Source organism: Sarcophilus harrisii, chromosome 3, assembly GCF_902635505.1.
Source record: "Sarcophilus harrisii chromosome 3, mSarHar1.11, whole genome shotgun sequence".
In the NCBI taxonomy this organism is placed as follows: Eukaryota; Metazoa; Chordata; class Mammalia; order Dasyuromorphia; family Dasyuridae; genus Sarcophilus; species Sarcophilus harrisii.
In genome coordinates this window covers 524,693,833-524,719,133 of record NC_045428.1, presented here as the reverse complement: position 1 = coordinate 524,719,133, position 25,301 = coordinate 524,693,833, and the positions used below count along the sequence as shown (strand labels likewise).

The window sequence follows — 25,301 nt, the reverse complement described above, 5'->3', positions numbered from 1 at the left end:
CGGGTCGAACGCGGCTGCCTGTCGTCTCCTCCGGTCCAGTCAGACGGAGCTGAGGAGGCGCGCTCTTCCCTTCTGAGGAGACGCGGCCCGAGGCGCCCCGCGGCCATCATGAGCGCCACGGGCCTGCAGCTGCCCACCACCCAGCGATCCATGCCGCTGTGCAAAGGTGAAGGTGTCGGGACCGCGAGGGGCGATGGGGGATGGGTGCCGGAGGCTGGCTCTTGGGGCCTGAGAGATTCGGCCGAAGCCTCGGTCTCGGGTTGGCCTGCGGGGGTGAGGGGCGGCGGAGGGCGTTGCTTTCCTCCTCACTTCCGGTGAATCTGTAGCTTTAGACTGGCAGCTTCTTGAGGGCAGAGCCTACCCTTTGCTTTCCTTTGTTTCCCCAGCTGAAACCAGCACCCCGTACGTAGTAGGTGCTTAAGAAACACTTATTGACTGACTGACTGGTTTGCGGTGGGTAGTTCGGGGAGTGGGAGTAGGTCAGTCCAGGGGAGACACTTGGTTCCGGCTGTTCAGAACTGTCTGTGGCGTATGGTCTATTGAACTAGGAGACTGGGTGATGGGGTGCATGGGGGCGGGGCTGCCGTGGTTCCTCAAGGAACTCCCCTCTCCCTCCCGTCGTGTGTCCTTTGCGTTAATGCATCTGCGCTACTGACGCGGGTAGCCAGCGTGATCACCACCTGCTTTCTGCTGTCTTCCCAGTCTCAAAGGCGAGCCTACCTTTGGAACAGCATTGCACAACCCTTAAAGTGTTATTTAAATGCTAGCTATTTTTACTACTATTCATATTGTTATGTAAATACTAGCCATTATACTATTGCCAGTTATATTTATGTTGCTAATTATTCTGTTTATATTAATGCTTGTTATTATATTATGTCATACATGCTAGCTATTCCTTCATTTATATTAGTAAATGCTAATTATAGTTGCATTCTATAAATGCTACTCTATATCATATAAATGCTAATTATTTTATATCACACTAGATGCGAATTTTATTTTTATTGTACAAATGCTATAGCTCCTCTATAATAAATATTGGCTATAATATTCATGTCGTGAGTGAATTATACTTACATTGTACAGATACTAGCTATTCTATTTATATTACGTAAATGCAGATTCATGTAAATATGCCTTATGTTTTTATATAAATGCCAGATTTTTATCATGTAAATGCTAACATTTGTAATTATGTTTTATATGTGTTAGCTATTATTTCTGCCGGTTTTGAGGGTATTCTATTGCCGGTTATGTTTCTTGTGGAAAACGGATGGTAGGCATTTGAATGTCTCCTACTTCTTAGGTTATTAACTTTGAGCCAGAGTAATGCTATGGAAAGGAATATTCATTAGTGAAGGAAGATATTTGGATAGTGGTAGTCACAGACCTACAGAGAATAAAGATAGAATCCCAGTATGAAATATGTAGGGTTAGGTATTCAGGGGGCCGGAGAATCACTTTTACAGTCAAGATATTGAAAGAGTCCTTTTTAGAGTGAATTAGTAATCAATTGGCAAATGAAAAGTGGTTTGAATTTAAAAGGGTAAAAGAAAAAATTATTAATAATCTTAGCAGCCCAAACTCTGTACTTGAATTCTATGTTTGGAATTATGAATTATCGTTTGGCAATTTATGTTGATTCTTGAAGGTGAGGAGAGTGGTAGAACCCCAGTGATACTACTTAATGCATGGCATGTGAGTGGCAGGGTCTTCTAGGAGATAGTGCACCTACCTTGAAGTCAGAAAGATCTGGGTTCAAATCTTGTTTCAGAAACTTGCTAGTTGATTGAGCCTTTTGTAATTTGTATAGATTGCTTCTCCAAACCCTACCTGAATGAATTGCTATATTTAAAAATAAGTTTTCATTTTATTTCAACCTCTACTTCAATCATGCATCCTTCTTTATGATATATCTGTGCCTCAGTTTTTTTATACATAAAATAAGGGATTTGGACAGTGGTTCTGTTTTGATCAGAGGTGGAGAATATTTTTGTTGTTGTTGTTTTGGAGAATCTCAGCACATTAAAAAGGCATTTGGGAGAATTAATCATACCCAATTGATAGCAAATTTTGAATTCCACATAATTCATGACAAGTTCCATACAGTTCATGACATACCTAGCTAGTGTGCCCTGACATATCCTGTAAGAACCACTGGTTTCCAGCCCTAAATCTATGCTGCTGTGATCTTGTTAGATAAAGCAGAATCCATTAATTTCTACTTTCCAGTGATATAGAGGCTTTACTTTGAACAGATATTTCTTTGAAGTACTGTTAATTGAAAGAGCTTTAATTTGTTAGTATATTTGTTGAAATTTCAGTGTAGTTGATTTATCTTTTCCATTTGTCTATTAGAACAAAGAAGACAAAAATTTGAGGAATATCTTGCAAGAAAGAAAGCCTTTTCTTCCTTAAATTTACAGGAAAAGCAGATAACCAGGTAGAGTAAAGCTTATTTGAGTTTTATAACATAACACTTAAGACAAAGGTATTTCTTTTTTTTTTTTAAGCTTTTTATTTTTCAAAACATATGCATTGATAATTCTTCAACATTAACTCTTGCAAAACCCTGTTCCAATTTTCCCCCCCTTCCCATACCCACTCCCCTAGATGACAAGTAGTCCAATATACGTTAAACGTGGTAGAAATAATATGTTAAATCCGATATATGCATACATGTTTATATAATTATCTTACTGCACAAGAAAAATCAAACCAGGAAAAAAAAAGAAAAGAAAATGCAAGCAAATAACAACAAAAAGAGTGAGAATGTTATGTTGTGAACCACACTGAGTTCCCACAGTCCTGGGTAGATGGGTGTCTTCATCACAAGATCATTGGAGCTGGCATCAAATTATCTCTGTTGAAGAGAGCCACATTCATCAGAATTGATCATCGTATAATCTTGTTTTTGCCGTGTATAATGATATCCTGATTCTGCTCATTTCACTTAGTATCAGTTCATATAAGTCTTTACAATCCTCTCTGAAATCATCCTGCTGATCGTTTCTTAGAGATGAGTAATATTCTATTACATTCGTATACCATAACTTATTCGGTCATTCCCCAGTTAATGGAGATCCACTCAGTTTCCAGTTCCTTGCCACTACAAAAGAGGCTGCCACAAAGATTTTTGCACATGTGAGTCCCTTTCCTTCCTTTAAGATATCTTTGGGATATAAGTCCAATAGAAACACTGCTGGGTCAAAGGGTATGCACAGTTTGATAACTCTTTGGGCGGAGTTCCACATTGCTCTCTAGAATGGTTGGATCAGTTCACAACTCCACCAACAATGTATTAGTGTCCCAGTTTTCCCATATCCCTTCCAGTATTTATCTTTATCTTTTCCTGTCATCTTAGCCAATCTGAGAGGTGTGTAGTGGTTATCTCAGAGTTGTTTTAATTTGCAGTTCTCTGATTAATAATGACTTGGAGCACCTTTTCATATGACTAGAAATAGTTTCAATTTCTTCATCTGAAAATTGTCTGTTCATATCCTTTGACTATCTATTGGAGAAAGACTTAAATTCTTATAAATTTGAATCAATTCTCTATTTTAGAAATGAGGCCTTTATCAGAACCTTTGAATGTAAAAATGTTTTCCCAGTTTATTGCTTCCCTTCTAATCTTGTCTGCATTAGTTTTGTTTGTAGAAAACTTTTTAACTTACTATAATCCAAATCATCTATTTTGTGATCAGTATTTCCAGTTCTTCTTTGGTCACAAATTCCTTCCTCCTCCACAGATCTGAGAGGTAAACTATCCTGTGTTCTTCTAATTTCTTTATAATATAATTCTATCTAGATCATGAACCCATTTCGACCTTATCTTGATATTTGGGGTTAGGCATGGGTCACTGCCTAGTTTCTGCCATACTAGTTTACAATTTTCCTAGCAGTTTTTGTCAAATAGTAAGTTTTTATCCCAAAAGCTGGGGTCTTCGGATTTGTCAAACACTAGATTACTATAGTCATTGCCTATTTTGTCCTGTGATCCTAATCTATTCCACTTATTGATTACTCTATTTCTTAGCCAGTACCAAATGGTTTTGATACGTGCTTCTATATAATATAGTTTTAGACCTGAGTATAGCTAGGTCACCTTCATGGGCATTTTTTCCCCCACTAATTCCCTTGAAATTCTTCTAGATGAATTTTGTTATTATTTTTTTTAGATCTGTAAAATAATTTCTTGGGAGTTTGATTTGTTATAGTACTAAATAAGTAGATTAATTTAGGTAGTATTGTCATCTCCATTATATTCTTTTGACCTATCCAAAAGCGCTTGATATTTTTCCAATTGTTTAAATCTGACTTTATTTGTGTGGAAAATGTTTTGTAGTTGTGTTCTGTGGTTCTTGATTTTCCTTGGCAGATAGATTCTCAAATATTTTATACTATCGACAATTATTTTGAATGGAATTTCTCTATCTCTTTTAGCTGGACTTTGGCAATATATAAAAATGCTGATGATTTACGTGGATTTATTTTGTATCCTGAAACTGCTAAAGTTGTGGATTGTTTATAATAGTTTTTTGGTTTATTTTCTATGGATCTTTATGTATACCATCATATCTGCAAAGAATGATAATTTGGTTTCCTCATTACCTACTCTAATCCCTTTAATCTCTTTTCTTTTTTTATTGCCAAAGATAACATTTCTAATGTATTGAGTAGTAATGATGTTAGTGGACAACCTTGTTTTATCCCTGATCTTATTGGGAATGGTTTTAGTTTATCCCCATTACATATAATGCTTGCTTATGGTTTTAACTAGATGCTACTGATTATTTTAAGGAAAAGTCTATTTATTCCTATACTCTAATGTTTTTTTTTAATAGTTATTGGTTTCAAATTTTATCAAATGCCTTTTCTGCATCTATTGAGATAATCATATGTTTTTTGTTAGTTTGGTTATTGATATAGTCGGTTATGCTAATAGTTTTCCTAATATTGAACCAACCCTGGATTCCTAGTAGAAATCCTATTTGGTTATATATAGTGTTTTATCCTGGGCATGACTTTCTGTAATCTCTTTGCTAATATTTTATTTAGGATTTTTGCATCAATATTCATTCTCTGTTTTCATCCTGCCTTGTTTAGGTATTAGTACCTTGTCTATGTCATAAAAGGAATTTGGTAGGAGTCCTTTCCCTCTTTTTTCAAATAGTTCATATAGTATTGGAGCTAATTGTTCTTTAAATGTTTGGTAGAATTCACTTGTAAATCCATGTGGCTCTGGAGATTTTTTCTTAGGGAGTTGATTAATAACTTGTTCTAAAATAGAACTAGTTAAGTAGTTCTCCTGCTTAACACATGTCCCACATGCATGAGAAAGTTATTCCTTTTATCTCCACATTTTAAAAATCCTAGTTTCTTTAAAGGTTCCATTCAGATGTACCTGCTTACAAGATGTCCTTCTTGATTTCCTTTTTGCAATATGTATAGATTAGTTCTCCAAATCCTATGAGTAAGTAACTATATTTGAAAATAGATTTTTATTTTATTTCAACCTATACTTCAGGGTTGCATCCCTCTTTATTGATATACCTGAACAAATAGTTGCCTAGCCTTTGCTCAAGATTCTACAGTGACAGAGGACACAGTATATTGCAAGACAGCTTATTCTGATGATCTTATATTGCAAGACAGCTTATTCTGATGATCTCAAATTGTTGGAATATTTTTCCATATATTGTGCTGAAATATTTTTATCTATAACAACCTCCATTGGTTCTCCTTTCATTTTCAGTCAAGCAGAATAATCTATCTTAAAAATTATAATTCTTCAGGGAGTTTTTGAGCCTGAGAGTATTGATCCAGAAAGAGAAGTTGTGACATTTTATCTAGACTTACATTTCTAAGCTTTGGGCTTTAATAGTTGGTTGCTTTATGATCAGCCACTTCAGTTGACCTCTCTAAGCCTCATTTGAGAATAATATTTGTGCTATCTACTTGACAGAATTTGTTTTGAGGAAAGCATTTTGTAAACCTCTTAAAGAACTATATACATTTTTTTAGTTTTATTATGACAAGTGGAAAACCCTGTGAAACTTTATTTCAGAGTGATTAATAATATATTAATTAGGCTAGCTAATACTCAATAAAGTGGTGGTCAGTGGTTTTTCTCAGCAAACTAAAAACAAAAACATGGAGAGCCTGAAAGCCCTAATTTTCATTTATTCATTCATTCATCTATCTATCTATCTATTTTTGGCGAAGCAATTGGATTAAGTGATTTGGTCACACAGGTAGGAAGCATTAAGTATCTCAGGCCGGTTTTGAATTCAGGTCCCCTTGAATCCAGGGCCAGTGCTTTGATTCACTGCACCATCTAACTGCTCCTACGTTAAATATATTTTGAGAGGGAATGCTTTTAACAAGTGAAAATCACCCCTGATGGTCAACATTTAATGAGGAGGTAGCCTTCAGCATCTCCTGCTTGGATTTGGGTTAATCATGAGATTTAGCTACTTGCAACAGTCTGGGTAGGGGGAATCTGTCTCCATCAGATTACTCTGGTTGGTTTTCTCCTTCATAAGCTAAATTCTAATAGAGGGTTAAAAGACAAGGGCTCATTTCCTTCAAATAAGAACATATCCAGACTGGGTTCTGTTTACTAAATAGAAGGTCTCCTACTTGGGTGAAATTCTCCGCAAAATCAAGCATGATCCTTAAGAGTTGGGACAATCTCATCTTATCAGTCATGTCTTTCAGAAACCAAAATTCTACAATTTCTGGGCCCTAAATAGGGAAATAAAGGTCGAAAAGCCTGAATCCTTAGTTATTAATATAATAGCAAGTGTAGTTGTATGGCTTAATCATTATAATTACACAGCCTTTAATTTTGATTTTTTTTTTTAATTGTTCATTCTGTGGATGTTGTTATCTTCATTGTATATGTGAATTTCCTTACTACTTTTCATGTCTTCTCATGTTTCTCTGAATCTGTATTTATCATTTTTTTTGTGCCACAGTAATATTTTAGTCATCACTTTAATACCTTATAATTTTTAAAGAGCTTTTATCTACATCAATCAATAACCCTGTGATGTAGGAAGAGAAGAATTGTTTATTCTCATTTTTAAGTGAGGAAAACTGAAGCATGAAGAATTTGTGATTTTCCTAAAGCCACATATTATGTGGTCTATGTGTAATAATGCCTATTCCAGATTTTGTTTTCCTCATTTAGTTCAGAATTTTCTTCCTCATTACACTTAAACTTATGACGAATGACTAATAGAAGTTGTGATTCTGTTTAAGAAAGCAGGAACATAATATATTTTAGAAATATTTCCATTGGTATTGATTAAAATAAAAAGTTTTAAATAATGAATTGACTGGTCAGCTATGCAGAGTAACTAAGGATTTTGGATAGTTGAAGTTTTATTGTATCTTTTTGTAACATTATTTCTGTTTTATCTCTTTTTACTACATTTCAAAACTAATTTTACTGCTTAAAAATTCTAAACAATGGCTTATGGGACTGTTGACTTTTCAGATAACTATTTTCTTTGTGAAATATTTGGAAACTAGAAGGACTTGGAAATAATTGGAAATTGCATACCTTACAACCTGGGAATCTATAGTGATAGGATATTTCATTCTGAAAATATTTCCTGGGGTATGAAAGTTTCTTTTCTTTTGTCTTCTAATCTCTTGTTTCACCTTACAAAGATAATTGTTAACATAAAAATTCTTGCTGGAAGACTCTTGTGACTGTCAAGCGGTCATAGAGATAAGCAAACCAATAAATGTGAGGAACTTAATATGGATTTTGAACCAAAACAAACTAAAACATCTAAACCGAAAAAGTTTGTTACCTCAGAGATACCAAAGAAAGATAAAAAGGATCCATTTGTACAAAACCATTTATGTTGTAGCAAAAAAAAAAAAAAAACCCTATAAACTAAGTGGACACTCATAATTTGGGGGGGTGTCTGAACAAATGATATCATAAGAATGCAATGAAATATTATTAATGCCATAAGAAAGGGATGGTGTCAGAGAAAGGTATCTGAGAAGACTTAAATTAGCTGATACATAGTGAAATGAGCAGAACCAAGAGAACAATTTATACAACAGCAATATTGTAAAAATAATCAAGTTTGAAAGCTTTTAAGAATTCCGATTACTGCAGTGATTATCTAAAATTCCAGAGAATTGATAATAAAACATGCTATGACAGATAATTGATGCATTCAGGATAGAGAATCAGCCATATAATTTTGGATATGTCTAGAACAGAAATTTGTTTTACTTGAGTTTCCAAAATTGTTCCTAGGGTTTTCTTTATTTCTTTTTCAATCTGGGAACAAAGAATAGAAGCAAATAAAATTAATTTTTATTATTTGAAAAAATGGAATTTATCTTTAAAATAAGGTAATAAAGGTATCATGCCAAAACATACCAAAACTAAAATTCATATCAATATATTTTAACATAACTGTTTATATGTAGTTTGAATTTCTTGTGTGAAAACCAGTATGTTTGCTTTTTTTTTTAATTAAAGAAATGCTGAAGTATCAGGTATTATGATACCTCAAAGTGGAAGTGATTTATAATTAGCTCAGACTTTTTATAAATGAGAGCTTTTAAAGTATGTGGGGAAGTAAGGAATATGTATATTTAAACAATTCAAATTCTTAAAATTTTTCCTTTGTCTTTTTCTTTTTTAAAGCAATACTACTAACTATAATAAAAAAGTAGCTGGAGACTCAATCAAAAAAATTCCAAAGGCACTAAAGCTTACCAGCACTAAAATGGTACGTCTAATATTTAAATCCTTTATTTTAAAATTTTATAATTTAGTCCTGTGCTTGTTTTTTTCTCCGATAGAAATTAATCATAAATTACTGACTCATCTAATTAACTATTTCAGGATAATAAAGAAAATGTTAATCGGCCTATATGGAGAAAAAATATCCTGACGGTAGAAAGAAATGGCATTCCTTTAAAATCTACCAATGTATTAACAAATTCAACCATAGAAGTTGATGTCTGTTATCCTGAGAACTGTGATCAAGCTATACAAGTGTTACCAAATGAAGATGACCCTAAAATTCGCTCTGTGTCACTTAGTCAAACCTTTCGCCTTCAAAGAAATAATAAGGAGAAACAACTAGCTGCAGAGAAATTGAAGCAAGATGCTACTTTGCCAAAGAAGCCCGTCCTTGGTTCCTATCGTGGTAGAGTTGTCCAGTCTAAAGTTGACTCATTTCGAAAGCCATCAGTGGTTTCAGAAGAAGGTTCTATGACAAATAAGACAACTTCAACTACTATTCCTAAAACTCAGTCTGTAAGCAGAATCGACATAGCTGTGAAAGGCGGTAGAACAACATCTATTACTAGTTCCACTAAATCTAATAGTATTCCTTCTTCCCAGAACAAAACAGCCTTTCAGTCTTCTCGGAAAAAGGTTGATGCTATCCAGAACAAAGAGAAAGAAGCCACTGTTAGAACAGCTGTCAATGTTACTATCCGAAGAGAGCCTCTTAAAAAGAGATTACCTGCCTCAAATCCAGTTCCACCAAATGGCAAGACTGATTTGATTTCTAGTGTAAAAGAAAATGAAGCTTCATCAAAATGTACAACATCTGTAGCTGTAGCCATTCGTAATTCTGAATCCAAACCTGCCTCAACTTTCAGTAGTAAATTCAGAGAGGATTCCAAAATCGTTGATAAGAGAAGATACACATTAACAAGACCACCTATCAATACAGGACAAAGAACTACACTAACCAAAGAATCGGCAGAAGAAAGAAGGTAAAAATAAATCACCAAAAAGGCTTACTAAATTATTTTCATAATAGTTTACAAACTGCTTTTTAATACAGTATAATCTACTAGGCATATATTTCTTTTTTCATGGTTTGCAAATAACTTTAAACTATTCTAGAAAGATGGCCCCTAAAGCAAAGTATATGTTTAGATGTTTTTATGTATATTTTTTAAATAATCTAAATTGAAACTTGGTTCTTTTGGGATGACCCTTGAGATTAACAGCACCTAAATTTCAAACCCTGGCTATATGCAACTTGAATACCTCCTTAGAATGTTGAATCCTTTCCACCTTACCATCTTTGCTTTTTTTTTTTTTTTTTTTTTTTTTATGTGACAAAGTCCTGTTGAATGTTAGCATGGCAACATTAAGCATGGTACAGTAGAAACCACAAGCTATATATAATCAGAGAATCTAGGTTTGATCCTGACTCTGACACTTAAAATTTGGGTAAATTGTTTTACTCCTCTGGGCTTTGGTTTCCTCATCTGTAACCATAGGTGACTTAATGTGGACAATCTCTAGGATCTCTTTTAATTCTATATCTATGATCCTCATATATTTTCTTTCATTGTAGAGCTCGTCTGCTTGAGTGGCAAAATGACAAAAGAAGAGTAATTAAAAGACCCCCTATATCTGGTGTACCTGCTCCATCTAAGATGGAATTACCAAAAGAAAAACCAGTTGAGTCTTTCTGGACCACCATTGCAGAAGAAGATGAGCAAAGATTATTCACTGATAAAGTTAACAAAATATTTTCTGAATACTTGAACTTAATTAATAAGGTATTTTAGAATTTTAATTTATTTAATTCAGTAGTTACTACTTCATTTGTATACATCAGTCTTGTTTGTCTAAATTTTCAGTCATGTTTTACCAATGTCATTTTTGAGATTAAAAATCTTTTGTATAAAAATAATCTTATATTTTTGAGTAAACCAGTTTATAGGACTATCAGTTATAGAAGTAGGAAAATTAGTCTCATTACTTGAGTGACAAAATTTGTTTATCTTACTGGATTTTTATAGACAATAAATATTTGTAGCAGAACAGTGATAAGATTTTCAAATTCCTTTTTCTTTTATCACTGATAGTCTTTTATCAAAAATGTTTAATAAGCACAAAATTGACAGTACTGAGAGAAATCAAAATATTATATATTGAAAGCACAACCACATTTTTGAAGACCATATAGACCACAAAGCCTGTTCTCCTAGCTCACCAATCTTTGTAATTGAATTCTTTTGAAAAAAATTTTTTTTAATTATTGATTTTACATCCCCTAGTTTCACTTTACCTCCTAGAGAGCTATCTCATACATCAAAAGTTGTGTGTGTGGGTGGGGTGTTTTTGTTTTTGTTTTTGTTTTGTTTTTTTGCTGAGGCAATTGGGGTTAAGTGACTTGCCTAGGGTCACACAGCTAGGAAGTGGTAAGTGTCTGAGGTCAGATTTGAACTCAGGTCCTCCTGACTTCAAGGCTGGTCCTCTATCCACTGCACCACCTAGATGCCTCAAAAGTTTTTTTTTCCACCCCCAAAAGAAAAAGAAAAGGAAAAATTAGGATAACTGATCAATACACCCAAAAAGTCTGAAAATATTTCCAATATACAACATTTGTAAACCTTCCACCTCTGGAAAAAAGGTAATTTGTTTCATATCTTCTTTTGCCTTGCCTTTACTTTATACTTTTGCAACATTCACTCATAAATTTATTTGTATATTTGTTTCCTATGTTGTAATTAATGTTTACATTGTTTTGGGGCTCCGCTTAATTTACTCAGCATCATTTCATGTTGCTTTTTCCATGCTTTATTCATATTTCCCTTTTCTTAAAGAATAACATTCCATTTCATTCCTGTGCCACAATTTCTTTAGTCATTCTCTCAATCTATAGCCATGTACTTTGTTTCCAGTTTGTTGCTATCACAAAAAGTACTGCTGTAAATATTTTGGCATATATAGGAATTTTTTCTTCTTAATGGTTTCCTTGGGGTATAAGGTACAAATGGAGTTTCTGAGTCAAAAGATAAATACAATTTAGATATTTTATTTGGATAATTTTAAAGTGCTTTCCAAAATAGTTGTATTGATTTATTATACAGTGAACTAGGGTACCTATCGCTGCACAACTTCCAACATTGACTGTTTCCATCTTTTGTCACCTTTGGCCAATTTGCAGAGTGAGGGGTTCCTCAGAGTTGTTTGATTTGCATTTTTGTTATTAGAGATTTGGAACACTTATCTCTCGTTTGGTTTACAATAAATCTTCTCATTAACTGTGAAAGGTATGTAATCTGCTTCTCTTCCAATTTTTTTTTTTTAAAGTATGACTTAAAGTAGTAAAGTAACATCGCATTTAAAATTAGTATGTAATATAAGGTGTTGGCTTAAGCCTAATTTTTGCCAAAATGCTTCCCAATTTTTCCAGCAGTTTTTATCAAATAGAGTTCTTTTCTAAGAATTGTGCTGTGTGCAATATTTAACAAGTATATAATTTCTTTCTAGAAATATTTTTAATACCTCTTTTAAATTGAACATCCATATTTTTTTCATTAATAGGCTTAGATTTGTCAGAAAGGTCACCTTGGATTTTATCTTGAGGTCCTTTGCTCTTTGGGACAAATGCCATTTTTTTTATCAACAATTTCTTGTGGGTGGAGAATAGTCTTGTGTTATTAGAATTTTCCTTCTTTGTTTTATGTATGATAGGGATTTTTCTGGTTGCTTGCAGAATTTGTTGTTTGGTAGAATTTAACTATTATGTGTTTTGGAGTTTCCCCCAGAATTTTTGGACTTTTTTCTTATATTATTTCTTACATGATGGTGTCAGGTTTTTGACTTGTCATTTTCATTTAGGAAATTTAAATCCTTAAGTTGTTTCTAAACATCTTGTCTTCAAAATCAGTATTCATATGGAGAGCACACTATCTTTTAATATTATTGCTTTTTGATTCTTTTCTAAATTGTCCTTTATTTCCATATATTTGCATTCCTAATTAGTTATTTTCTTTTATTTCTTTAGTAAGACTTGTCACTATGAATTCTTTTTTTCTGTTCTACCAATTATTTCTGTTGTATGGACCATAAATTCTGCTTTCACTATTGTTAATTCCTTCATTAAATCATTCAGGAACATTTTAATGTGTTTTCTTTGCTCTGTTAGGGATCTTCAGGATCCCTCTCCCTCATCAGGTATTAATTCAGTTTTCCTTTGTTTTGCGATATTTATGAATGCCTGTGCTATTTTACCTGATCTAAAGACCATATTTCCTTCTGTTATTATCATCTTCCTTGTTGTTTATCTGTTTATGCTCATCTCATTGAGTTTTTTCTCTCTGAGCTCTTTAGTAGTATGAGTCTTTTTTCTTAATTCTACCTATTGTTCTCTTCCTAACTCTTTCCCTTTTGATGGCAGTTCCTGTGGGAGCTGGATCTCAAAGCTATTTTAGCTTCTTTATACACTAGATACTGGACATTTCACCAACCTTGATCTGTGCTCCAAGTAATTTCTCTGGGGTATTGAACTAGCCTCACCAGGATGTTGGGCTCTTTCCTACAAGTTTAGTAGATTTCCACATAACCTTAAGTGTGTTCTGTCTCATTTCTCTTTTTTCCTCAGTTCTCTGATTAAGCTCTAATGTGATATATCTGGTATCACAACCTAAGTCAGTTTGACTTTCAGGTTTCTGAGACACTAGGAGAAGGGGGGAAGGGTCAGGGTTGGAGACTGTTCACCAGCTGAATTCTTGATAGAATTTGACTTAATGAGTAAGAATCCCATGAGAACATGGGGAAGAAGTCCTACTTAGTTTAATTCTTGCCTTACTGTAGAACTTTGACCTCTGGCCATATGCAGACACATGTAATAGTTTACATGTTACTTTTTCTTTTAACTTTTATCTTATTTTTAATTGATAACTTTTGTTTTTATATTTCCTTCATTTCCAGAGACAGCTAGGTGGTACAATGAATAGAGCACTGGGCTTGGAATCCGGAAGAGCTAAGTTCAAATTTGGTCTCAGACACTTAATAACAGTGTAATACTGTGAAATGGATTTAATAATGGCATCTAAACCCCAGGGTTATTTTGAGGCTCAAATGAGAGAATATTTGTAAAATGCTTATTAGTACAGTACCTGGTACATAGTTGATAATAAATGCTTGTATATTTCCTCTTAATTTTCTTTTTCTTCTTTTTTTCCTTCCTTCCTCCATCTTTCCTTTATTTCTTCCTTCAGAGTAAATGTTGCCCATCTCCCCTCCAGTAAGCCATGTCTTGTGGCAAAGGTATAAAATGTTGTTCAACAAAGCCAGCCAACATATCAACTGTGCATTACAATATATTCCAAACATGTAGTTTCCCATCTCTACCAAGAAGGGAGGGAGGTATAATTTTTGAACTCTTCAGGATCTAGTATGGCCATTTCATACACCTACTTTTTCATAGAAGGATTTGGTGGATCTCGTCTTTTCCTACTTTAGTAAAACATTTGTACAGTCTTATATTTTTTCTTTGAATGTTACAATTTTCTTGTAAATCTTTCTCATCCCAGATTATTGTTTTTCCTTTGAGAACTCTTTTTTTAACTTATTTCATGCATAATGCTGCTTTTTCTAAAACTTATGTGGTCCTAGGAACCTTTAGAAGTTCTAGTACTATTTATCTTCTGAACTAAGGTTCTTTACCTTAGTATCATAAGAAATTTTGTACTTTTATTTAACTACATTAGGGCCAGGTTAAATTTCAGAAGACCAAAATTATTCTCATTTTTCAAAGTGTTTAAAACTGTTATTGATTAGACTTAGAGATCCATATTAGCACCATTCTTTTGCTTCAGATTGCAAATTGATTGAAAGGGATTTAAAGGAAGAAACATGTAATATGCACATTTTTGCAATTTCATAGTAAATCAAGATATTGGTTCTTTTGGAAGCTAGATAAAGATTTTTCTTTAAAAAGAAGCTGAGATATTAACTTACAAATATGAGTAGTCCCCACTTTTCTTTTTGTATATATATGTATTATAGGAAGTTTCACTGAGAAGTAGAATTACAGAAAAACTAGTAGGTGGTTTCTTTTTATGTTGACTTGGTCACCATCTAAACTATAGAGTAATGACTCTATTATTAAGTCAATATTAAAATTTCATGGAAATTATCAGATGGGTTACAGAATATTAGAACTAGAAAAGGAACTTTGGAAGGAAATCATCCATTTCAAACTTTTAATTTTATAGATGAGAAACCAGTTCTGGACAAATGAAATGCTTCACTCAAAATTATACTGTAAGTGGCAGAGCTAGAACTTGATCCCCACTGCATATTCTACTATACCAAGAATTGATGATTAATCATCAAAACTAAGGGTGAAATACTTTTTTTTTTTTTTTTGCATTTTTGGGTATGTAGATATGTAATTCTTGAGGAAATTAAAAACTGTTGTGCAGCAAATCTCAAATTTATAATACTTCAGAATTTAACATTTACTTTTGCATGGATAAAAAAAATCAATTACAGAAAAATTCAGTTAGGCATTTTACACACACAATTTTTCTGGTCTCATTATAGCAATCATGATAGTTAACTTTTTTTTTTTATTCCAACAGTGTTATTCAGACCTCTACTATCACCTCTTTTTATTGCTCTCTCAGACATTTTATATTAATAAGCATCTCAACTATTACATAAGAGAAAAGAAGTAAATCATTTCTAGGATTATCTTTAAAGCCAAATACATAGTCTAGCCAATTATCAGTTATCCATAATGTTTTAAGCAGGAAAGATAAATACATTGTCATTTATTTTACTTGTTTGTTCTCCAACTTTAGGGATGTCCAAGGGAAGAAGTACTTTTAACACTGGAGGAGCTTATTGTAAAAATTCCAGATGCCAAGAAACTTGTTAAATATTGGGTGTGTCTCGCACGCCTTGAACCAATTACAAGTCCTCTTGAAAATATCATTGCAATATATGAAAAAGCCATTCTTGCAGGAGCTCAGGTGAGAACTACAATTTATTAGTATTTATTATTGTATGATTATTGCAATTATTCTAGAAACTATTAGTGTAAATTATAGGAAATTAGTTATTTATATGGTTTGGAAAGGATCACAAAAGCTCTGCTGTTAACAAAATTGATTTCTTTTAGAAAATTATCATCCATTTCCCAAAAATGATCAGCATTGATGACCTAATTATAAAAGTTACATGAAACAAGAAGTAATTTGTTAATTTGGAACAAAAAAAATATAACTGAAAAGTATAGATTACATATTTGCTTCTCAGAAGGAGACATGTATGGGAAACAGAATTATAACTGGTTTGCATACTGAATCTGCATTTTAAATTAAAATGAATTCTGTGTTCTTAAGGAAACATTTTGCTTTCATGGAAGGAAACTTACTTGGCAAACTGAATTGGAACAGGTTTGCTTAAGAAATCTGCTTTTTAAAGGAAAAGAAATTTGAAAATTTTGTCTGAGAAGTTACTTTTCAAATAGAAAAATACTTGTCCAGCATGCTTGTTAACTACTTTAGAGCAGTTTTACTGCCTCATTCTCTCAATACATTTGCATCCATATTATGTGGGCAATAAAATAGCATTGTTTTTTCAAAAATATATTCCATGTTCAGATAATTCTCTCATTTTAAACTTTTGTCCAAATTCATCTTTATCATTTCTAAATACACATCCTATTGTATACTATACATAATACTTCTTATTGACAGAATATAATTGCATACTTTTTTAAAAAATGAAATTGAGAACATGGCTTATGGACAGCATGTATAATCATTTATATTTGCTATGGCATTTAAATGAAAGGTAATTCAGGCCATTTTTTAGAATTAACATCACTTCCTTCTTCACCCCCAAATTCCAATTCAAAATTAATCAATTCTTTGAAAAGTCTTTATTTATATGATTAATTTTTGGTTATGAAAAATGGTGCTAATAATCACAAATGCAAAAGAATCAGCTTTACTAAGTATTTTTTAGTGGTTTATTAATCAGAATAAATAGTCATTTATTAATCAGAACAGTGGTTTTTATACTGGTCTCAAGATTATGATCAATCTTAAAATTTATTGAAGTGCTTTTGTTTATATCAGTTATGTCTATATTATGAGTTAAAGAATTATAATATTATTATAAAAGTAATATTAACTTGTTGGAACCACTGAAAGGATCTTGATCAGAAAATTCCTCTGTGATGATTGAGGCCAGTTCCAATGATCTCGTGATGGAGAGAGCTATCTATACCCAGAGAAGGGGACTGTGGGAACTGAGTGTGTTTCACAACATAGCATTTTCATTTTTTTGTTGTTTTTGCTTGCATTTTGTTTTCTTTCTCACTTTTTGTTTCTTTTTAACATGTTTAACCTATATTGGATTTCTTGCCATCTAGGGAAGACAGTGGGGGAAAGAGGAGAAAAATTTGGAACACAAGATTTGCAAGGGTCAATGTAGAAAAATTATCCATGCATGTGTTTTGAAAATAAAAATCTTTGATTTAAAAAAAAAAAAAAAAAAAAAAAGGAAATTCCTCTGCTACAGTTCTGTATGACTGCTATACTAAATGGAATCAATTTGTCAAGCATCTTTAATAGGTAGAATTGATAGGAAAATGTTTGATAATACAATTAAAATGAGTATTGTTCTGAAGCATTCTTAAGACAAATTAAGAAGTAAACCAGTGTCAACTCTCCCATAACCTTCCGAACAAGTTGGAATATTAAGAAACAATCGGCATCTTTGGAAACATATATTTCAAGTCTTCTATCTTACACATAAATATAAATGTCCCACAAAAGTTTGTTAATATAAACCTCTGACTGTATTCCAGTATGTATGATCATAAGCAATTTTCTCCATGGGCTTTTATAGAGCATATTCCTAAAGCATATCTTCTTATCTTTTCTTGGAGGATTTGGCCAACAACTCTATTTTCACATATATTTGAATATGTCTCTGATTATACATGGCATTGTGTCATATATTTTGGGAAGTATGAAACTTTATCAAACATAGACCTTCAAGAAGCATACAATCTAGTGATGGTATTAAGGGAGAAAGGGAAGTTTAAACATTTATATAGCAGCTACAATGTGCCAGGTGCTTTGCTAAGCTGTTTGATCCTTACAATCTCACAAAGTAATAATAATAGCTAACATTTACATAATACTTACTCCATGCCAGGCACTGTACTAAGCACTTTAAAGTTATTCTCTTATTTGGTCCTCACAACAACACTGGTGGGAGATAGATATTATTATCTGCATTTTACAGTTGAATAAATTGAGGCAAATCAAATGGCTTACTCAGGGTCACATAGTTATTAGTAAGTGTCTGAGGCCAGATTTGAAGTCAGGTCTTCTGACTCCACACTCCATTTTCATAATGCTTATAGTTCACAAAGTACATTTTCGTGGATTGTCTCATTTAAATTTTCTAGTCCTGTGAGATAGAGAGAGAGGTTGACAGATGAAGTTATTCTCATTTTATAGATGAGAAAACTGAGGTTCAAATAGGTTAAATGAACTTTCCTTACTCATACAATATAAATGAGTGAAAAATATGAACTGATGCTTGGGTCTTTTGATCGCAAATTAAATATTCTTAATTAATTAAGTATTCTTAATTAATAAAATGAGGGTAATAGCACCAATTTCATGGAATTGTTGAGGGAATCAGTGCGGTAATATATGTAAAGCATTTTTCAAACTAAAACATTAAAATATGAGCTGCTGTTCCATAAGAACTAGAGAGAAAAGTCTCATACAAATAATATGATAGAAATATAATATAAGCATTCAGAAAAAGGAAAGACAGCTAGGTGGCACAGTAGATACAGTGCTATTCTTGTAGTTAGGAAGACCTTAAATCAGATTTGGTCTCACACACTTAACCAGCTACTTTAAAAATAAAACTCTGCCTCAGTAGGGACATTGATCTGAGTGTTAGGCTAAGAATCTAGAATTTTTGCAGAATATATTGAAAAATAGGAGACGCTGGAACCAAATAAACATTGGATGATTGTTTCTATAATCGTGGGGTCATAAAAGCCTTGATTTTAGGATGATAGTAGTAGGATTAGGAAGGAAAATAGTTATGAGATTAAAAACCCAAATATTCATGTATATGTATTATACATATGTGGAAGTATACATATATGAAGACAGGAAGGACCCTTATTTCATATCTTAAATATTTCTGGTTTTAAAGTATGAAAATGTGCTCTCTTAATGTTTACTATGGCCAACTTAGTGTTTTGAGACTAAAAATTTTGTCTCATTCTATGCTTTTCTTTACTAAGAAGAATTAATTTTTTTTTCTTAAGCCTATGGAAGAAATGAGACACACATTTGCAGACATCTTAACAATGAAGAGTCAAGTGACAGCTAATTCTGGTAAATTACAATCTTTTATTTCCCTAAAATAATTTCCTATTTCATTAGTTTTTATTAGAATGAACTTTTGTTTAAGCTTTTAACTTTGTTTTAGTCCCATTCTATTATTCTTCTAGCTAAATTTACAGCATTTTTTTCCTTCATTCATTGTGGGAAAAAGTGAGTCTCTTTGATGTTTAGTGAATTTATTTTCTAGAAAAACTTACCAGTTGACCAACAGATATTTCTGCTCCAGAGATAGTTTATAGAAGTAATTTTTTAATAAGCAAAAATAGGTAGACATTTGAGCACTTATTTTAGGTTATAAGTCATCTGCCTGCTTTGAAATTCCCACATGAACAGAGGATGGATGGAGTAGCCTTTTACATCAGTATATATTAGACCAAATGATTTTTCATTTAAAACAGAAGAAAAGAGATGAAGATGTAAGTAATATTTTCATACATTGGACTTAATCTGGCCTAGGAAGAAATTTCAGTGATATGTAATTTGTTTTTACATATTAAAAGCAAGGTTCCTACTGGTGTGGTGGAATAAATGTCTTAAAAATTTGCTATACTTGTAAGTCATCTGCTTTAGTAAGTATTTTCAACTTTGCTCTTTATCTTTAATACTCTCTTTACTAAAGGGAATTTTATGTCCTAGGTTTTTCTTCATCAGTGTAAATATTGAATCTGAAAATAATTTGGGGAAAAAAATTGGGAAGTAGTGGAATACAAGAATTATAGCATTAATAAGACAGCATGGCACTCTAGCCCACTGCAAGTTCAGTATTTTGGCTAAATTAAATATTTAACCTCTATTAATGCTTCACTCCTTCCTTTTGTCAGACAACATGAAGATTGTGTCTATGTTTTAAAATTTTAGGAGGTCCAATCACTTATGAAATGCTAGAGCTAGATCATTTAATTCATCTTTTATTTTAGGGAGTAATATAGGCAAATTCAGATAATTTTAATTGGCTTTGCAAAAGCAAGATATGAGGAGGAAATGATATTAAAAATGGCACTTTATAGGGAACATGTCATAAATAGAAAGACCAAGTAACATTAGAGGTAAAGTGGCATTATAGGTTTTATCACTTTATAATGGTGTTTTGATGTTAAGAGGTTATTTTGAAATAATAATTATAGGTAACATTTGTAGATCACTTTCAACTTGATAAAGTTCTTTACATGTATTATCTCATTAGATTCTCACAATAACTCTTTAAAGATAGTACTGTTATTTTCTCCATTATATAGGTGAGTTTTTATTTTGCCTGTTGTGTAGAGGAGGAAATGGCTTTAGAAGGCTTCAGTCAGGGCCAGATAGCCAATATCCGAGTCAGATTTGAACCAGCATTTTTCTGACTGTTCTATCCTTCACAATAAATCACTTAGCTAGTTTGATAACCTCATATGGAATTTCCCAGCTTCTAAGAATAGATTTTCATGTGTCTGTTTTTTGATATTTTAGACTCTCTGGTCTCTAAGATAATTTAGAACTGAAGATTATGAATAGGATGCTTAGTTGTTACAATTTGTCCCTTATTTTTGGCTTAAAAATTCAGTCACCTATATATGTTTTCTTTAACCAGAAACCTTTCTTGTAACATTGACTAAAAGTTTCTAATTTTTAAATGTATTTTCTTCAGGGGAGAATGTTGATGAGGTTTGTTCAACTAATGAAGAAGTCAGAAAACTATGTGAAGAAGTTATAAATCAGGATAAAACTGATATAGTTGGGACATCAGCAGTGGAAAATTCAGAATCAAATGATAAAGATCATAAAACAAAGAATGTAAAAATTCAAGTGTTTGAAAGAGAGCAAGAGGGTAAAGCAGAAGATTCAAACAGTGATTTAGAGACTCCTGACAAGGAAACCAGGGGTTCTTATGTCATTAAATATAATGTATCAACTACCCCATATTTGCAAAGGTAAGTCACAAATTTCCAAAATTTAGTGTATCAAGGTACAGAAATTTACTTGAAACATATAGACCCCAATTTCACACAATTAATGTAATATAATGCAGAAGTTCCCAAATATTCTTGATTCATGGCACTTTTAATATCTAAGTAATTTTTTTATAGCACCCCTAAACCAAAAGAGAAAAACCTTAATAATTCCATTTGGTATGGACCTAAAAGGCCAAAGAAGTGGACCTCCAACTTTTAGCTAAGTGAAAAAAATAAAATTTGGATTACTGACTATTCAGAGTTGACAGATATTTATATAAAATTTCTAAGAAACAAGAAAATTCTAGTAGTTATTGACATAGCTGAAAAGACAAATACACGAAAATATTTCAAACATGAGAGACTCGTCAGAAGGAATGTAGCATCTAATGTTGAAAGATAAACTCCTTTGAGCTAGTAGTTATCACAGTGTCTATAGATGGACAGATGTATTAGACTATTAATTATCACTATGTTTTGCTGGAAAATTTAAAATATCCTAAGGGGCCCCTTTGAATTCAGTGTGGTATCTTGGACTGTGCATAGTTTGGGAATCAAGGCTGAATGCTTTAAAAAAAAACTAATCAAACATACCTCTGATGAAATTCACTGAACTTTAACTCAGTTTAAAACATTTTCTTGCTCAGAGGTATTAAACAACATAACTCTCCACATTGACTGACAATGGGCAACCGTTGTGCATCCTGTACTAGATTAAAATGTAATAGGCAAATGGTTAACTAAATAAATTAAAAATATAAAAATAAAAATATGACACCTCCAGGTAGCCCTTACTCTGTACTTGTGCCTGTCAGGGCTAGAATTCCACATAGAGATAATATATGGTTTCTAAGTCAAGATGTAGCCTGCAGAAATCCTTGTATATAGTTTAGTGGCCTTGTTTCTGTTTGAATTTGACACCACTGATTTAGCTAGTCTTTTAAAAGATTCTGAAATCCAAATGTTGAGATTGTTAGGAGAATGATTTCTAAATTAAATAGTGTATCATTTGGAGTTTTCTGCTTGAGTTTTTTTGTCATTTTTAGTCTTTTTTTCCCCCTTCTCTAAATTCCTACTTCCAAAAGAAAATTTTTTCAAGTCATTTTACTTCATTGTGATGATGAAACTTTGGTTACTGAAAATACATTTATGTTAGTGCAGCATCATCTCAAGTATAATGGGAAGCATGGTGTAGTGAATAGAGAACTGGTTTTACAATCAGGAAAACCTGGGTTCCAGTCCTCCCTCTGATACAAACTAGTCCTGGGCAAGTCCTAACCTCTCAGTGACCTGGACCAGTAAGGGATCACTGAAGGCCACATAGTGACTTAGAAAACCATATGAATAACACTGCTTTATTTTTATTTATCTTGTGACATATTTCCCAGTTACATTTTAATTTGATTTGGTTTACACTCAGGAGTGTTATGACTGCATTTGATATATTGGAAACAGTTAGACAATTGGCTAAGATGTAAACTGAAGAGCTGTTCTCACTGGAAGCTCCCTACCCAGATGAAATCAGGGTCAGGTTTAAAAAACAAAATAAAACAAAAAAAGGTCTCAAATATTCAAATGGATTTATAAGCTCATCAATTTGGAGATTTCCTTTAGCAATGTCACATACATGCCTGCCTGTCTATTCCCTTTGACTCTTCCCTTTTGTCTTCCCATAAATTCATTACAAGGTATTAATCAAGTATTCTGGAGGCCCTCGTTAACACTGTAATTGTATCAGTGGAAGCATTCTGCCACTTCCCCTGTCATATTTTCTTCTTGTTGTTAACAAAATTATACAGTTTAAAAATAACATGTCAACAACAAATCTTATCTATATAACACTCTTTTTTAGTTGAAAAATCTTTTTTCCCCCCAACAAACATTTTATAATCATGTTATTAGTTCCCCCTTGTACAGCAGGTACTACATATATGATATGTAATATATCATATATGATATTGTTTGTGATATATGATTATATATGATATTGTTTAAACTTTTAGTTGAAAATTCTTTAAGTAATTGGGCTTCCTATATATCAGATATTCCTAATTGTGTGGCAGGAAACAACACAATGATGAATTGTTTAATGAAATGAAAATATATAGACTATAAAGTGGAAGGCAAGATCAAAAAGAGAAGTTTTTTTTTAATAAATAATTTTTAGTCCTCTAAGATGATATTTTATCTTTGAGTTAAGAGAGTAAGAGGGGAAACAGCTGGTGTCTGAATATTATGGTATGAGTTTTAATTTCTCCTTTTTGAGATTAGCAGGTAGTTATACTAATGTTCTTTTAATGTTACTTGAAGATGAACTGCCTCCTAAATCTTAGCACTTAAAAAAGTATAATATAGTTTGATGTGAAGCTTTAAGAATAACTTTGTGTTCTCCTTTAGTGTGAAAAAGAAGATGAATGTTGATGAAAATAGTTCTTCATTTAAGGACTTGAAGTTTCTGACACCAGTGAGACGTTCTCGACGTCTTCAGGAGAAGTTTTGTAAATTACCAGATATGTTAAAAGACCATTATCCCTGTGTTTCATCTTTGGAACAGTTAGCAGAACTGGGAAGTGAATCAAGCGCTTACATATGCCGTCCAAACACTGCACTCTTTGCAAGTTCACTTGACGAAGAAACAAAAGAAACAGAAAAAAAATGAAGCTTTAACAAGAGAATTTAAAAATTTATCTGCCTATTGTGTTTCAGATTTCACATTTCCCACAGATATGTAGAATATTACCTAAGTTATTACTACAATGAAAATATAATTGATAAGGTACTTTATATAGCAGAATTTGACTTTTATAGATTAGTAAAAGATTTATCCTTACTTTCAAAAAGTAACATATTAGTTCTTTTTTTTAAGATTAGTAGAGAATCTTTGAAACAAGACTATTAGGCATTTTATATTTCTTCATTACATTGTTTTGAGCACGAAGAATCTCAGTATAACTAATTCAAGAATAACAAAGCTATTACATATACCTACATTTTTATGACTATTTAAATAAATGTATACAATTTAAACAAAAGAACAGTGTTAGAAAAGGTTTGTGTTGGAGGAAGTATGCTAACATATTTTTTTTTTCTATTAGAAGAAATGTGTTCTTAGTAAAATTTAAATAATTTAACTGGGATTTTTGGAGTAGAATCTACATTCATTTAACACTAGTCTTCCAAATATTTCTCAGTATTTAATAACTAAAACTGAAATTTTGTTGAGCTTTTTAAAGATAAAAATTATATTAAAAATTTTATCATAAATAACTTTTACAAATGTGTCTCTTTGTTACATATATTTAAAGTTTGCTTTTTTTCTGTTAAGAAAATCTGTAGGGATTCTTAAATATAATAATGTCTTAAGGTGAAGCCTCATTGTTTAATCTAAAGTATTATGGATAAGTAAATTTCTCAAGTAAAGTTTTAGCACAGCCATAGAATTGGCAAGGACTTAATAGGTCATTTAATCCATCCTTACCCATAATCAAGTCACTGAAATACCCTTTTGTTTGTTTGTTTTTTGTTTCACTCCTATAATGTGCTAAACATACTAAATACTGGGGATAAAATAAAAAGCAAAAACAGCCCCTGTACAATTTTAAAGGAAGAGGTAATGTATGTATGTGTGTGTGCATGCATGCATGCAGAATAAATGGAAGGTAATCTTAGGCTCCAATCTTTAGTGACAAGGACCTATCATCAAGGCCCCTCTCCCCTGCCTTTTTTTTTTTTTTTTTGGATACGTTTATTTGTTAGAGTGGTCTTTAATATATCTCCCTATAATTTTTGCCTGGTAAGTGATTCCGCCCTCTACAGTCCAGTAGAATAAATCTAATTGTTCTCATTGCTTTTCATTTCCCTGCTAAAATTCTATAAAGGATAATAGTATTGTTTCCACTCATATTAAATTTCTTTATTCTTCTACAATTTAATCTTTTGGTCCCACGACCCTTAATTGCTAAATTTAATGGCCTTTTCTCAGTCTTTATTGTTTTTAGTGCTCTGTATACTTTTGACCAGACTTCCAAGTCATGTGTTCATGTAACTAACAAGGTAGAGGATCCTCCCTTCTGGCATGTGCCATCAAGGATGAAATATAATGAGCCTAGGAGAGTATAAGAAATACAAAACATTGCTAAAGATTTTAGGAGGAAGAAAATTTAC

At 32.4% G+C, this 25,301-nt stretch overlaps 1 protein-coding gene across 2 annotated transcripts; it reads left to right on the top strand.

Annotated features, from left to right (window-relative positions):
* Positions 1-6: 6 nt before the first annotated feature.
* CKAP2 (cytoskeleton associated protein 2) lies at positions 7-24,401 on the top strand. 2 transcript variants are annotated; one of them, XM_012545257.3, is made up of 9 exons: positions 7-166; positions 2,362-2,446; positions 8,687-8,771; positions 8,888-9,771; positions 10,365-10,572; positions 15,616-15,786; positions 19,128-19,197; positions 20,834-21,116; positions 23,535-24,401. In XM_012545257.3, exons 1-9 carry the CDS (start codon positions 109-111, stop codon positions 23,794-23,796), a joined length of 2,106 nt encoding a protein of 701 aa, XP_012400711.2. In that variant the 5' UTR covers positions 7-108; the 3' UTR covers positions 23,797-24,401. The 2 variants fall into 2 exon arrangements, with proteins under 2 accessions (XP_012400711.2, XP_012400713.2); XM_012545259.2 differs by lacking the exon at positions 2,362-2,446 and having other exon boundaries at positions 9-166.
* Positions 24,402-25,301: the final 900 nt, after the last annotated feature.